General features: G+C 38.8%; 1 protein-coding gene across 3 annotated transcripts in view; it reads left to right on the top strand.

Annotated features, from left to right (window-relative positions):
- Positions 1 to 12,954, top strand: part of ttc3 (tetratricopeptide repeat domain 3) — a 35,462-nt gene that overhangs the window by 14,559 nt on the left and 7,949 nt on the right. For 2 of the 3 annotated variants that reach the window (XM_088638913.1, XM_088638915.1), the window contains exons 17-33: positions 1,159 to 1,249; positions 1,676 to 1,825; positions 3,817 to 3,897; positions 4,397 to 4,512; positions 5,647 to 5,773; positions 6,128 to 6,250; positions 6,367 to 6,468; positions 6,836 to 6,928; positions 7,109 to 7,173; positions 7,377 to 7,516; positions 8,072 to 8,386; positions 8,993 to 9,268; positions 9,538 to 9,584; positions 9,878 to 9,937; positions 10,100 to 10,185; positions 10,634 to 10,789; positions 11,930 to 12,770. In XM_088638913.1, the coding sequence (XP_088495039.1) occupies positions 1,159 to 1,249; positions 1,676 to 1,825; positions 3,817 to 3,897; positions 4,397 to 4,512; positions 5,647 to 5,773; positions 6,128 to 6,250; positions 6,367 to 6,468; positions 6,836 to 6,928; positions 7,109 to 7,173; positions 7,377 to 7,516; positions 8,072 to 8,386; positions 8,993 to 9,268; positions 9,538 to 9,584; positions 9,878 to 9,937; positions 10,100 to 10,185; positions 10,634 to 10,789; positions 11,930 to 12,770 (2,869 nt within the window). The remainder of the gene's footprint in view (positions 1 to 1,158; positions 1,250 to 1,675; positions 1,826 to 3,816; positions 3,898 to 4,396; positions 4,513 to 5,646; positions 5,774 to 6,127; positions 6,251 to 6,366; positions 6,469 to 6,835; positions 6,929 to 7,108; positions 7,174 to 7,376; positions 7,517 to 8,071; positions 8,387 to 8,992; positions 9,269 to 9,537; positions 9,585 to 9,877; positions 9,938 to 10,099; positions 10,186 to 10,633; positions 10,790 to 11,929; positions 12,771 to 12,954) is intronic. The other variant, XM_088638914.1, reaches the window with a different exon arrangement.

Below are 12,954 nucleotides of genomic sequence, written 5' to 3'. Positions count from 1 at the left end.
TTTTGTTACACCTGTACTCTGTGTGGGGAAAATTGACAGTTCTGCCTAAGCAAGTTGTATCCCCTTATAACGTTAATAAGGAAAAATCCTTTACAGATTATCCTGTTACTGATAACTTTTAATGCTAGATATTGTAATTCTTTGGGAGAGAGCAAATATCACCATTCAGATGTACTGCACATGTTCTATTATTGTCAGTGCTCCTACAGGATGATGTTTGAAGTAGTCCATTCTTAGTGCTTTGTGTAAAAACCAAGGATTACTCAGCACATTTCATTTCATGCAGTACTTCCTGGATCCTTCTGTAAATTTGCATAGGTTTCACCTGAATGTTTCTCCTGGCTCTGGTCCCATTTAGTCCGTTGTGCTTGTCTTCAGCTCATGCCTCATTGTGTGGGGTTTTTTCCTCAGCTAATCATCCAATCACGAACTGTGACAGTGTTAGCACTGCCTTCTGGTCTTGTTACGTAGGGAAAGTGAAAGTTAGTGTTGTTGTAACATGAGCAAAACTACCGTACGGTAGAAGAAAAGGGAACGGAAGAAGCAGATAAATCCAGGATTTTTGAAGCTCAGGAAAAAAAAAACACATGCAGTACGTACAAAATTTCATTGAGGTTATATTATAGGTTATGAAATAGGTTTATAAAGTTGGTGGCAATAAATAAGTCATGTGTAAGGAAAGAAATCTTGAAAGTAAGGAGTTATGTAGTTTTGTTTAAAACTTTAAGTTAAAATCAGTCTTTTAGATGTAATGTTTCAAACAGCTGCATTATTGAAATTATTGAAGTTGTTTATTTGAATTGTTTCAGCATACCAATCCTTTAGTTCTTTCTGCTATGAGTAAAGTAGGTTTTGTGTATGGTCACTTCCTGCCGAATACAGCTTGTTTACTGTTTTTATTTTTATGTTCATGGTGAAGCAAGATTCTATAAGATTATTATGATAAAAAGCTGCTTTCTCAGTGCAGAGTTGCAGTAGAGTTATGTAGAAGTGCTGTCTTTTAAGTGCACACTGAGAGTGGAAACAACACGAGAATCATTTCTAGACTGGAGCAAGAGCTCTGTGTGGCAGTGTTTCTGGAATAACCAGTTCCTGTGGTTAAACATCCATCTCGCAGAGAAAAAAAAATGGATAACCATCTGTTCTTCTTTTCTTTAGGGAAATGCCGGGAATTAAAAAACAAAAAATAGATGCGCACACTCCAGACAAGCAAAAGATGAAAGGCAAAAACCAGCACCCTCAGGAAAAGGTAAAAAACATTTAGAATCTGAGTCTGTAAAAGCTGGAAAAAAAATCATAATTTAAACCCCAAAGCTTCAGTTACTCTTAACCAACTTTTTTAGAATTTTGAAAGTTGCTGTTTCAACTAAAATTAGTATACAGAAAACATTTCAATTCAAGACTACACGAAACAATTTCAGCCTAGAGTTAATCGTTAGAACAACACTGATTTGATTTTTCACTGGTTATCAAGAGAAGCCAGACTAACTAATGTTTGGTTTTAAAAAAAAAATAGAAGGCCCGGTTTTCATAGGGCCGAAACTAATTTGTGAGAAACTGTATTACAACTTGAGGACTGGTATTACCAGCCCTTATCTTGCAAAGAAGAAAAAAGGACCCAGATGTGTGCCAAGCCATAGAGTCATTTCCCCCACCCTGTTCTGTGTGTCTGTAGCTGTTGTCAGAACTCGCGTACAGAGGTATCCAAGACAAGCTGAGGTCCCTGGTGCAGGATGCCCACACGGCCATGGCTGACCAGCGCTGGCGCAATGCTCAGCAGGCCTTTTCTCAAGCGCTGCGCCTCCTGGACAGCACCATGTTAAAGGTAAGAGGATAATGTGATGATGTTTCTTGATTAGCCCTATACGATTTCTTGCATTAGGAATTCGTCTTTTCGCATACCCCAGCTTTTCTCCATGGAGACACAGACACACAGACAGGGAGAGAAGCTGGGGGTCAGAGCGCAGGGTCTGCCACTGTACGGCGCCCCTGGAGCAGTTGGGGTTAAGGGCCTTGCTCAGGGGCCCAACGGAGTAGGATTCCTCTGCCGGCCGCGGGATTTGAACCGGCAACCATCCAGTCACAGGCGCAGATCCTGAGCCAGAGAGCCACCGGTCCGCCCACACGCCTTTGCCAAACCTTTTTGTGCCTTTGTTTTGTTTTCAAGATCCATTATGGATTCGAGTTACACAGTTTCAGTGTTTATTTGGTCATCATGTGACGTCCCTTTCAGACTTGAGTTTGGCAGATTTTTTTTTTTAAATCTAAAAACGCCACTAATTACAAAACAAGCCGAGCTGCCTGATATGGCTATCGCTATCCCTCAAGGAGGTTTACAGGTGATTTTAGTCCTGCATTGTACTGCGAAATGTGCACATGTTTGCAAATATATTTTTGCCAGTTATTGAATTAATATGTGACATCAGACAGTATTGTTTTCAAAGGCATGTACAATAATTACAACTGATATTTTAAGTAATTAACTAGAGTAATTAGCTCTGGAATAAACAGAAAACTTTGAGGAAAGTGTTTAACGTGAAAAGAAATGTTTAATTTTCCGCAATTTTTAATTTACACCATGAGACATCAATAAAATCGAATTCTGACCATCAAGAATATATTTAAAATAAGTAATGGAAGAATATTGTGCACTGTACAAGTTTTAGTTCTACTTCTCTAATGAAATATTTAATCTTCCTTTTCAGTTCAGTTTTTAACATATCTACATATTTCAAATTTTGAACTTCCTGTGAAACTAGTGTGTCCTATTACGTTTTCAGTGCCGTCTCTAATCCTGATTTATAATAACTGAATGCATAGCTGCCTGCCTTTCATTTTCAGCTAGCAGTTGCCTGTACAAATTTATGTCATTCTAAAAGTGCCAGTGCTCTAGAACTTTAAGGCCTCCAATTGACTAAATTGCAGACCCAAGGGTTAAATCCGAGATAGTGTGTATGAAGAATGTGGTTCTCCACCCAGAGGCTACATCCTGGTTCCAGTGTTCCATAAAGTCACGATTTCTTTGTAATATGGGTGGATACGATGATGCAAGAAACATTACCTCACCTTGCTGTGCTTGAGTAGAGTTAAAAATGGAGACTTTATGGAGAAAGGTCTACTGGCGTTATCTGTGGACATTAGCTAGTCTGTAATCTGGCATAAAAAATATGTTCACCATGTACTGTGGATTAAGCATTGCGCTGTTGTGTTTTCACTTTCTTTTCACCTTCTCACAAACCTTTCATCTGGGTTAATTGGGGAATTCTATTTCTCTTCTCCTTATATACCTGGTAGATCAGTGTTCAAGTAAAACATTTAAATGTGCCATTTATTTGTGCCTGGTATTACTAGTTTAATTCTGCATAAACATTCTTTGTGGTTTACCTAGCAGCTACAAAAGTTACAGGTGAGAATTTTAAAATCACTTTTTGGTGTATGTATTTTATTTTCTGAATTTACGCACACCGGTTAGGTTTTATTATAAAAAGGTCATTCCACTCATCTTGCTAGTTTGGTTGCTTGTAGCTTAATATTTCAAGAATTCTTTCTGTCCCTTTCTTAAAGGCTCCCACTTAGTCAGCTTCAACTGTAGGACTTTGGGATTTGATTACAGATGTCTACAGTACTGTGTAAAGAAATATCTCTGGTTTGGGATCTTAAGTGGCCCTCAAGTTCATTCCACTTGTCTCTTTGGGTCCTTGGGCTTTTAATGAAGCTACGGTCACACTATATAATTAATAAAATTAATTAGCTTGTATTATCACATCCTGGAGCCATGCCTGTTACGTAAATGTATTTTTTTTTTTTTACTTCCAGGAGCTAAGTCTGTCATCTCTTGACCATGTAATGCTCATATATGGTCATGCTGCTGCCCTTCAGGAAATCGGTCAGCCTGAGGTAAGCCTCCCTTCTCCCCTGTTAGGGGGTCTACTGTTCATCCCGGATGACTTGCACTTGCAGGTGTCTGCTGTCACTTTGTCAAGTAACCCTGCAGTGCGAGAAAGAAATGTGCACTTGGTGTACCCAGAAAGATAGGACGATAATTGGAAAAGTGCGACTCTGGACATAAAGTAGCAACGTACATTGTCACCATATCAGTAAATACATTGGAAGGAAAGGCTGTTGTGAAAAGGAATAGCATTTCAGCATGTGCCTGTATTATGAAGTTTGAAATTGCTTTAATTCTGCTTGGGCAGAACAGAGCGCATAAGGTTTACAGGAAGCTAGAGGCTCAAGAGGAGGTAAGAGATTGATTGGTAAGAGATTGAACCTCTTAGATTACTTGTCCAACGCCTTCACCTCTCAGCCATCACAGCCGTTGAGAAGTGCCACGCACTTCGTTTCTCACAAATATATCGACCAGCTACCTTTTCACCTTCCTTTGTTGTCTCCTCAGGAGCTTGCTGAAGCGGAAGCCGAGCTGTACAGAATTGAATCTGATTTTAAGGATGTGAGACGCTTCCACTGTGTGGTGTATTATGGCATTGGGAAAGTGTACCTCAGGCAAAACAGGTGCGGACATACTGTAATGGCTTTCTTTAAGAAGCAGACCAATTTTTTCTCTAGTGATGGGGACAATATACTGTTAAAAAGGTGCCGTTTTTCAAATGAGATGTAAAACCGAGGTCCTCTCCATGGCTAAAAATCCCAGGGTGTTTCTCGAAAAGAGTAGGGGTGTTACTCTGGTGTCCTGGACAAATTTCTTCTGACCTTTACCGATCATGGCCTCTGAATAATTCCCATCTGTGAACTGGCTTCATTCATCTGTCATCCTCCCCACTGATAGCTGAGCGTAATGGTGCATTTTGGAGTGCATTGGTGATGGTGGGTGTCGTGGAATTTTATCGAAGAAGAGCCAGGAGAGGTATTCTCATTCACTCAGTAAGGTCTTTATTCATATTGCAATATGGGAAGAAGCCATCACCCCGTCTGTGCAGAGAAGTGAAAGCTGATTCAAAAGCAAGCAGGGAGAGACCTTGTTTTATATCTTTTTTTAAGCTGATGCAACACTTCAAGGACAGGCAAAGCAGTAATTTTCCATTACTTATAGGTTTTTGCTTTTAGCAAAGAAGAGCAATTGTTCAAATAGTTTCTACTCCCTTCTTCAAGCAGCAGAGATAAACATGATTAAAACATCCTGTGCCCTTGACAAGTTGGGTGCTATGCACTGCAAGGGAAAGTTCAGCACTTTGTCCCTTCTAATAGTTCTCCTTTCCTTAGGACAAAACAGATTACATCATAAAAACGAAAGAAGAAGCACCAGTATATTTTTTGCAAAGCTTATCGGTTACCTTCGGCTAATCTAATAACCCAGACAGTACATACTGTGTTGATGCACTGTCTTCTAAAAGTAACCTAGACAGTGCGTACTTTGTTGACACACTGTCTTTTAAAAATCTGCACGTAGCACAGCAGTTACATCCTTGTTATATATTTTCCTAAAGCTCTCTACATTTTAAGAATCAATTTACTTATGAGATTTCCATTTCATGGGGATTCCCCATTACTTGTAAAGCACTTTGAATGGAGTGTCCAGAAATGCTATATTAGTGCAAGGATTATTATTATTATAACTCTGGTGTCGAGATTTTGGCAAAATGTGAGGTACACAGTTAAGAGGTGGGACTTTTATCTTTTGTTTTTCAGGTTTTCAGAAGCTCTGGCCAAATTTAATGACTCTTTAATCATGATAAAGCATCAGATCACACCTGGAAAACAAACCTGGCCAACAACTACAGTTATTGTAAAAGAAACTCAGACAGACTATTTAAAGGTGAGAAGCTTTGTAATTGACATTGCTGTCCATAATTACACCCAAATTTATCCTACGGTTACAGGTGTGCTTAAGATTGAATAAAGAAACAGTGAAGCCTTAATAAAGTGTAAAGAAGCAGGGTTTTTCATGTTCTCAGGAGATGGTTTTGAAACAAAGTGAGAACACCAGAGAACTCGGCAGTTTTTAAAAATATACATTTAAAGTATTCTGATTCTTCTTTGTACATCAACATTTTGCAATCCTGCTCATCTGTCTGCTGTATGGAATCCTTTCCTCTTCATGTTTTTGGAAGTGCTGAGATAATTTTCCATACGTTATTTCAGTTTTGAATTTGCTTTCTCTGTTATCTAGGATGTTTTGGAGAAAGCTATAGAGGTTTGCAAGTTTCCTCCTAAGCCTGATGCTGTCTGTTGCTGTCAGCAGTGCTTGAGTCATTCAAAAATTCAGATCTACTTCACAGATCCAGATTTTAAGGTAAATCCTTTCACTAAATCCTGCTGGTATCTTTACACAACGTTTGCTTAATGATTAAGGCTTTGACAAGCAGGTTGTCTGATATGTCACTGAACTAAGGTCTGTTACCATTCCAGGGTTTCATCAGAATGATGTGTTGCCAGATGTGTAGTGTGGAGTATCACATTAACTGCTGGAAGAAAATGAAAGCTGTATTGTACAATGATAAAAATGATAAGGTAAGGACCAATGGCAAAGAAAGAAGAAACACTCTCTTTTGCATAGATGGAAAAAAGAAAAGTAGTTTCTAAAAGAAGACTGGGAGGTCCAGTTCTTTAGGGCAGAAATTCATCTGGGTTTTTTTCCAGAAGTTAAGTATACTTAAGTACTGAAATCAAGTAATGATTACTTAGTTGTTCACTGTGGGAAATCTGTCCGTGGTCCTGAGCAGATGATGGAAAAACAAATCAGAACAGTCATGAGCTGGCCCTCTATGGGCATTCCTGCCTGTTCTGTGAGATTTAAAGTAAACTCCTTTTCACCACTAGAAAGAGGTCCAGTTTTACTGTCTTCCATTTGCACTGAATATTGTTTTTCACCCCACAGGATTTTCTACAAGATACGTGTTTCACACCTGATTGTGGTGGAAAAATTTCCAGAATCATTATCTATGGCTCAAACGGCTTAATTAAATGTGAGGTACGGCTTTTGGTTTTTAAAGAGCTGCTCAAGTTTTCTGGTTCTGTTTTTTAAAGCCTCAGGCTGGAAAAATTGTCCAGAACTATTGACTTGCTTATTCAGTTTTGGACACATGCAGTGTCAAGGTTTTGAGAGCAATGAAGCTTTGGAACAAAAATCTGTTTTTTTTTTATCTTCTAGTTTGAGTCTTCTGTTCAAAAAAGCAGAGTTTCTGGAAAATCGGTTATCAAACTGAAATGTACAAGGTAAGGCGCATACTTCAGTATTTTCGTCATATGTACTTGATAGGCATGGCTGCACTGACAATTGAAAAACAGTGCTGTGGCTTTTTTACCCGTTTCATTGCCTGCACGACATGAAAACATCCTTCTTATTTCAGGCATCCTGGAAACATTCACGTCCTGTAATGAAACTCATTCCACGATTTAAAACGTGATTTGCTTTTCAGCCAGAAGAAGATGAAATCTAAAGAAGATCGCAAGTTCAGACGAAAGCAGCAGAGAAAGGCGGCATCTGAGGCCATTAAAGAGAACCTGGAGGACTCGCCAGTGAAGAGTGATGGGAGTGAGCAGGAATCCCAGAGCCAAGGTACCCAATGTGGGCCCTGTCATCTTAACTGAGATGTGTGCTTTTTCCATGTCCAGTAAGAAGAAACATTAATGCTTCTTTTAAAGAGATTCATATTGAGGTGGTATATTCCTGGAAATGCTATGTATCTTCTAATACATACAGTATTAAGGTGCTTCTGAACTTGTAAGGTATTTTTATAGGTATTATTATTATTATTATTATTATTATTATTATTATTATTATTATTATTATTATTAATTCTTTTATTAATTGAAATTACACAGAATTCTCATTAGGATGTATTATTCCATCTGAGGAAACATAAAAACCTGTGGTTAATACAGTCAATATTTCATTTTATAAGCAGTGCTCAGCAGAAAGGTCTGGTTTACAGGGGAGATTAATCTGCAGTCTTGTATCATCACTGTGTAGGTTTGGCAAAACTGCACTCACTGCAAGTGCACGTCCTTTAGCAGGATCTAACCATTATAAGATTCATTTTATTAAAGTAACAGATAATTACTGGTAATTAGGATGTTTGCCACCAGTTATGTTTTGCTTGTAACTCTTCAGCAGCTCCTCAGAAGAGGATGATGATTGGGGACTGCATACTACAGCAGATAAGCGAAAACAAACAGCTATTAGAAGAAGAAAAATCCCTGGATGTCTTGGTGGAGCATATCCGACCTTGGATAGCAATTGAAAGGGAGAAAGGCAACATCATCTCAGCGCATGGTCTAGAAGAGCCTGAAACACTGGGAGACATTGTGGACCTACTGCTGGAAACGAAGAACAGGGTGTGGGCCAGAGTGTTTATTGAGGCACTGACTCACAGTCCAGGCATCAGCCCAAAACAGCACAACTGGGCCCACAGGCTGAATAATGCAGGTGGGGCCCTTTTCTCACTCTTGAGGTTCAAAAAATCTGATCTTAATTTTCACTTCGGCTGTGATGTCGTTAACCTTTTCCCATTTCTTAGTTCATTGACAGACCTTTAGAGTGACCCAGTAAGACCAGTTTTCTCTGAAATAGTTTTTTTCTATGAGGCTCTGTTCGTCTTGATCGGTGTTCATACCGGTATTTAAAATAAAGCTCTTGACATCTTTAATATTTCAGTGTTACAGTTGGCTCGTAACGTATGTGGGGGCTAGGGATTTTGAGTAGTATGCAAAGCCAAATTCACATATAGTCAAATCTTACCTTTGCTTACAAAAATAACCCTACTAGCTCCTTAAGGTAATACAAAATATTAAATGTAAGTATCAAAACAGTAAATAAAAGTAAATAACACCGTTTTATTGGCTCACTAGCTCTCGAAGGTGTGCCTCATTAATTTTTCAGAGAATTAAGCATTTTTTCAATTTTATTTTCCGGAGACGACCACTTAAGTTGAGAGCGCTAAATTGGGAGTGGGCTGTATTTAATGCAATATTGAAATATATCTATTATTTTTACAATATGAACTGAACATACCCCTCTCCTTGTCCCTGGCAGGTTTGAAGGCTGCGAAGGATTTCCTTGACCAGTACTCTGAGTATCTGGAGGAGCTGGATCTCAGCCCTCTGTTGAGCTTCCCCCCACTCCAAGACGTCCTCATTCAGAAGTTCGGCACCATGCCCGAGTTTTTTAGCAGCCCTGGCTTCACTATTACAGATTATTTCAAACAGGCCCCACCCGAGGAAATGCGCCTTTTTATTTGGACTCTAGAACAGAACAGAGAACAATTTCCATCTTTCCAGCATGCATTGGATGAATATTTTGATATAAAGGGTAAATATTGGCACACACTTTCAAAATACCTGTCTCTTGGCCTTTATGATGCCAAGTGTTCTTAAAGTACTGTAAATCTCCAAGTAATGGGAGGGCTTTCCTGATATTCCTGTAGTATTCAAGTAATGGTTGATAGCTCTTAAGACGTTCTCTTAGAACTGAACTTTGTTCTTGCTGGATTCATGAACTGAGAGATTGCTTATATTTTTTTTTTTCTTACTGATTTTTAAAACACAAAAAAAATATATTTCCTTATCTTTTTTTTTCAGATGGGGTTTGCGTTGTGATAAAAAAATCTGAAAATGAAAATCTATCTGTAAGTATTAGTTATGTTTTTTTTTTAATTTCAGAACATGTCTTGTATGAGTTCTCTTACTGAAGAGAGTATTTGATATGCTTCATTTATGGCATTAGAGATATTTTTGTCCATAAATGTATTGAGTTGCGGCCAAGGGAAAGGTTCCCATCTGAGGCATGCTCCTTAGTTTGTCTTCATTTTATCTGAAAGAAATTCCAGGATCATACTCTTATAGATCTTGTCCTTCATGTGTGATTCAAACATTATACAGCCACATGGAAATTGAAGAGATTCTTTCTTCTGCATTCCAGAATTGTGCTATAAAGGCTAAAAACAGAAATCGGAAAAAGAAGCACAAGGAATCTCCAAAGGTAAGCCAGACAGCCATTCTGTGTCATGTTCTCTAGCCTTGCAGAAAATATGCCTTCAAAAGTGGCTGTTAGCTTAGATGCTGTAATACATTTAAAATCTCAAAAACATAACGCTTACTGAGCCCATCCCACTGTTAACTAACTTTGTATCTTTTCTTCCAGACTGTCTATGTTCTTTCTGGAATTAGGAGTGGGGTTTACAGAGAAGAGGAAGACGAAGAAGACATTTTCACTGAGGCAGATACTTTGTAAGTCTGGGTTTCTGACACTATTGGGACATTCCAGAACCCATCACAAGTAGAGTTTATCATGTTATTTGGGTTATATCAGCTCTTTGAGCACGTGGCTGGCCTTACAGTTCCAGTAAAATAATGATCTTCATTAAACTCCTCTTACTCATCTCTCATTTAAACTGCTTGATATTCCCTGCTTTATGGTAAGTTGTCCCATAATGATTTTTAAGTTAAATGTCAATTTAAGACCTTTACTCTCCTCATCTTGGCCTGTCCTGAGCAAACCATCATGCAAGCAGCTGAATTTATTATTCTTGCTTCCCAGTTCACATGGCTGTGGTTCTGTAGAGCAGGTGGGTCTCCTGTGTTGGGCACTAAATGGTACCTATAGCTGAAAATGCAACACCATGTTGTTGAATTCTGCTGCAAACAAGAAAAAATACTAACTTGGTTTTCTCCACAGAATGCTTTTCGACTCCTATGATCCTTTTATAATCCCTACGCACCTTCGGAGTCAAGTAGAAGAATTTGAAGGACATTATGACTATCAACCTGGCAGTAGTTTTTATAGAAGAGCTTTGGACAATAATCCAGACCCTACTCGAGAGAGTCTGTATGAGTAAGTGCTTATATACTGTATATATATATTCCTATTCATACAAAATCTACTAAATGCAGATTTTGTATGAATGGATTTTTAATACATTTCTCTAATCACTTGTAATGTATTTGAAGAAATGTTTAGCTCTGCAATTCAGTTTTGAAAAGTATTTTCTCTGTGGGCCCAAATGGTATGTGTCACTATTAAGACTTAATGGAAAACATTCTCGTTTTGTTTACGTTAATATTTGCATTTATCTGTTCTGCAAATGCAAATCACTCTAAAGTCACTTCAGCTTTGATTTAGCGCATTTAATGGTAACTGTCGTGCTGTGTCAACTGCAGTAACAAAATGGTTCTTCTTATATTAGTGGTGTGTGGTGGTATGTGTATGTATGTTATTTACAATATACATTATAAATCCCATTTTTGCATATAATCTGTTTTTCTTGGAATTTTATACAATTAACCAGGACTGATTGCTTAAGCAGAACTGGGCTTTGCAACCCCATTTCTTGAGGTAAACTACTACTGTAGACCCACAAGTAGAAGACTGTTTCATATTTGTCTTTTTTTTTTTGTATTTGTTGAGGTTTCCCTTAGTCATGTTCATTTCATTTTCAAGACTCATGATTTAATTTATCATATTTAATCACAGTGTGATTTGTAGATAGTGGTTTTCTGTGTGCACAAGGTGCGTCCTCTAAATATCCTTTCAACTACCGTTAAGTTGTACAGTAGCTTTAAGAGCTGCTGTGCTGAATTTAATCCATCACGGTCCTTTAGTAAAATCTCAGTGAAATGCGGTCAGTTTCTTCACACAAAGAAATTACTGACCGCTTTGAAATACTGTGAAATTTAAATTCTCACAAATTTCACAATGCTGTGAAATTTAAATGTATTGTAAATTTATTCTAAGCATTATAGTGCCTCACAAGAGGGTTTTTAGCCCACTGCAACATAATTAAAGCTCATATAAGGACAAGTGGGAAGGCGCTGAGGGAAATCAGGGCCAACATAAAGGATATTTACTGGAAATGGTTTAATTGCAAGGATTTTAATACACTTGAGTGAGATGTGAACCTATATAGTGAAGTCAGCTACTGTATAAATGCCCTGTTCATACAAAACAACTTACCCAGGCTCTGCTTGCCCACAGCTATTTTGCCCAGGTGCTGGAAGAGCACGGGCCCATGGAGGCGGATAACCCCCTGCTGGTCGGCGAGTTTGAGAACTTCCCCCCCGAGGCACAGCGGAAGATCGAGGAGGCGGGAGGCCTGAAATCCTTCCTGCTGGGCTCGCTGAGATTCATCCTGGTGGACAACCTCATTGGGCTGATGAAGCACGCCGTCTGCCTTCGGGGCGCGGGGCCAGCCGACGAGCAGCCTCCCGCCAGAAATGAGTGGTGTGTCGACCTTCAGAAGAGGGACAGGGAGGGCCATAGCCAGAAGAAAGCGCAGCTTAATCCCGCTGCTAAAGAATTTAAACCTATATATTGTCTTAATGCAGATATGACGGTATCCTCAGAGACTCCACTGCTGTCAGATCATGAACACCTGCCAGATGGGACACTTCCTTTGATCCAGACCAACCATTATAGCTATTCAGGATTAACCCCTGCTCCTGTATATTCAGCACCTGAATCAACCGTGTTTTCAGATCAATCAGACCTTTTTGTGCCTTATATTCCTCCTCATGTACATTGTGAAATTGCTCCTAATTCAGATGTAATTATTGCTGGTCCTTTAAATAGTAGTATTGGTATTGAAAGATCTAATAGGGTGTTTGATCCTGAAAGGACAAAAGCGTCAGAAACTATTGCGGAGTATTCAGCTCCTTACCATAGCCCACCTAATGATGCATTGTCACACCAATATGTCTTTAATTCTGATATTAATAACGAAGGTATTCAACCACACCATGTAAAACTGGAACTTAGATGCCCTATGAAGACCACTGAAGATGCTAAAATGGTTTTGAAAAAGTCAGTATATGTACAGGTGAGGAAGCATGCCTACCCTTTGAGCTCCTTAAACATGCACCATGTCTTGGCATAGCAGTTTAAAAGTCCCAGACAACAGAATAAATTACATTTTCTTGTTCTCAGTGATTGCTTTTAAGTTTGATGTAGCAATTAGGCGTAAGTTGATCTGATGTCATGTGCAGGGAGGGCAGGTACGATAC

The sequence above is a fragment of the Lepisosteus platostomus genome, chromosome 7 (assembly GCF_059453375.1).
Source record: "Lepisosteus platostomus isolate fLepPlt1 chromosome 7, fLepPlt1.hap1, whole genome shotgun sequence".
Taxonomy (NCBI): Eukaryota; Metazoa; Chordata; class Actinopteri; order Semionotiformes; family Lepisosteidae; genus Lepisosteus; species Lepisosteus platostomus.
The sequence above is the reverse complement of the archived record's forward strand: the minus strand, read 5'-3'. Positions and strand labels throughout refer to the sequence as shown.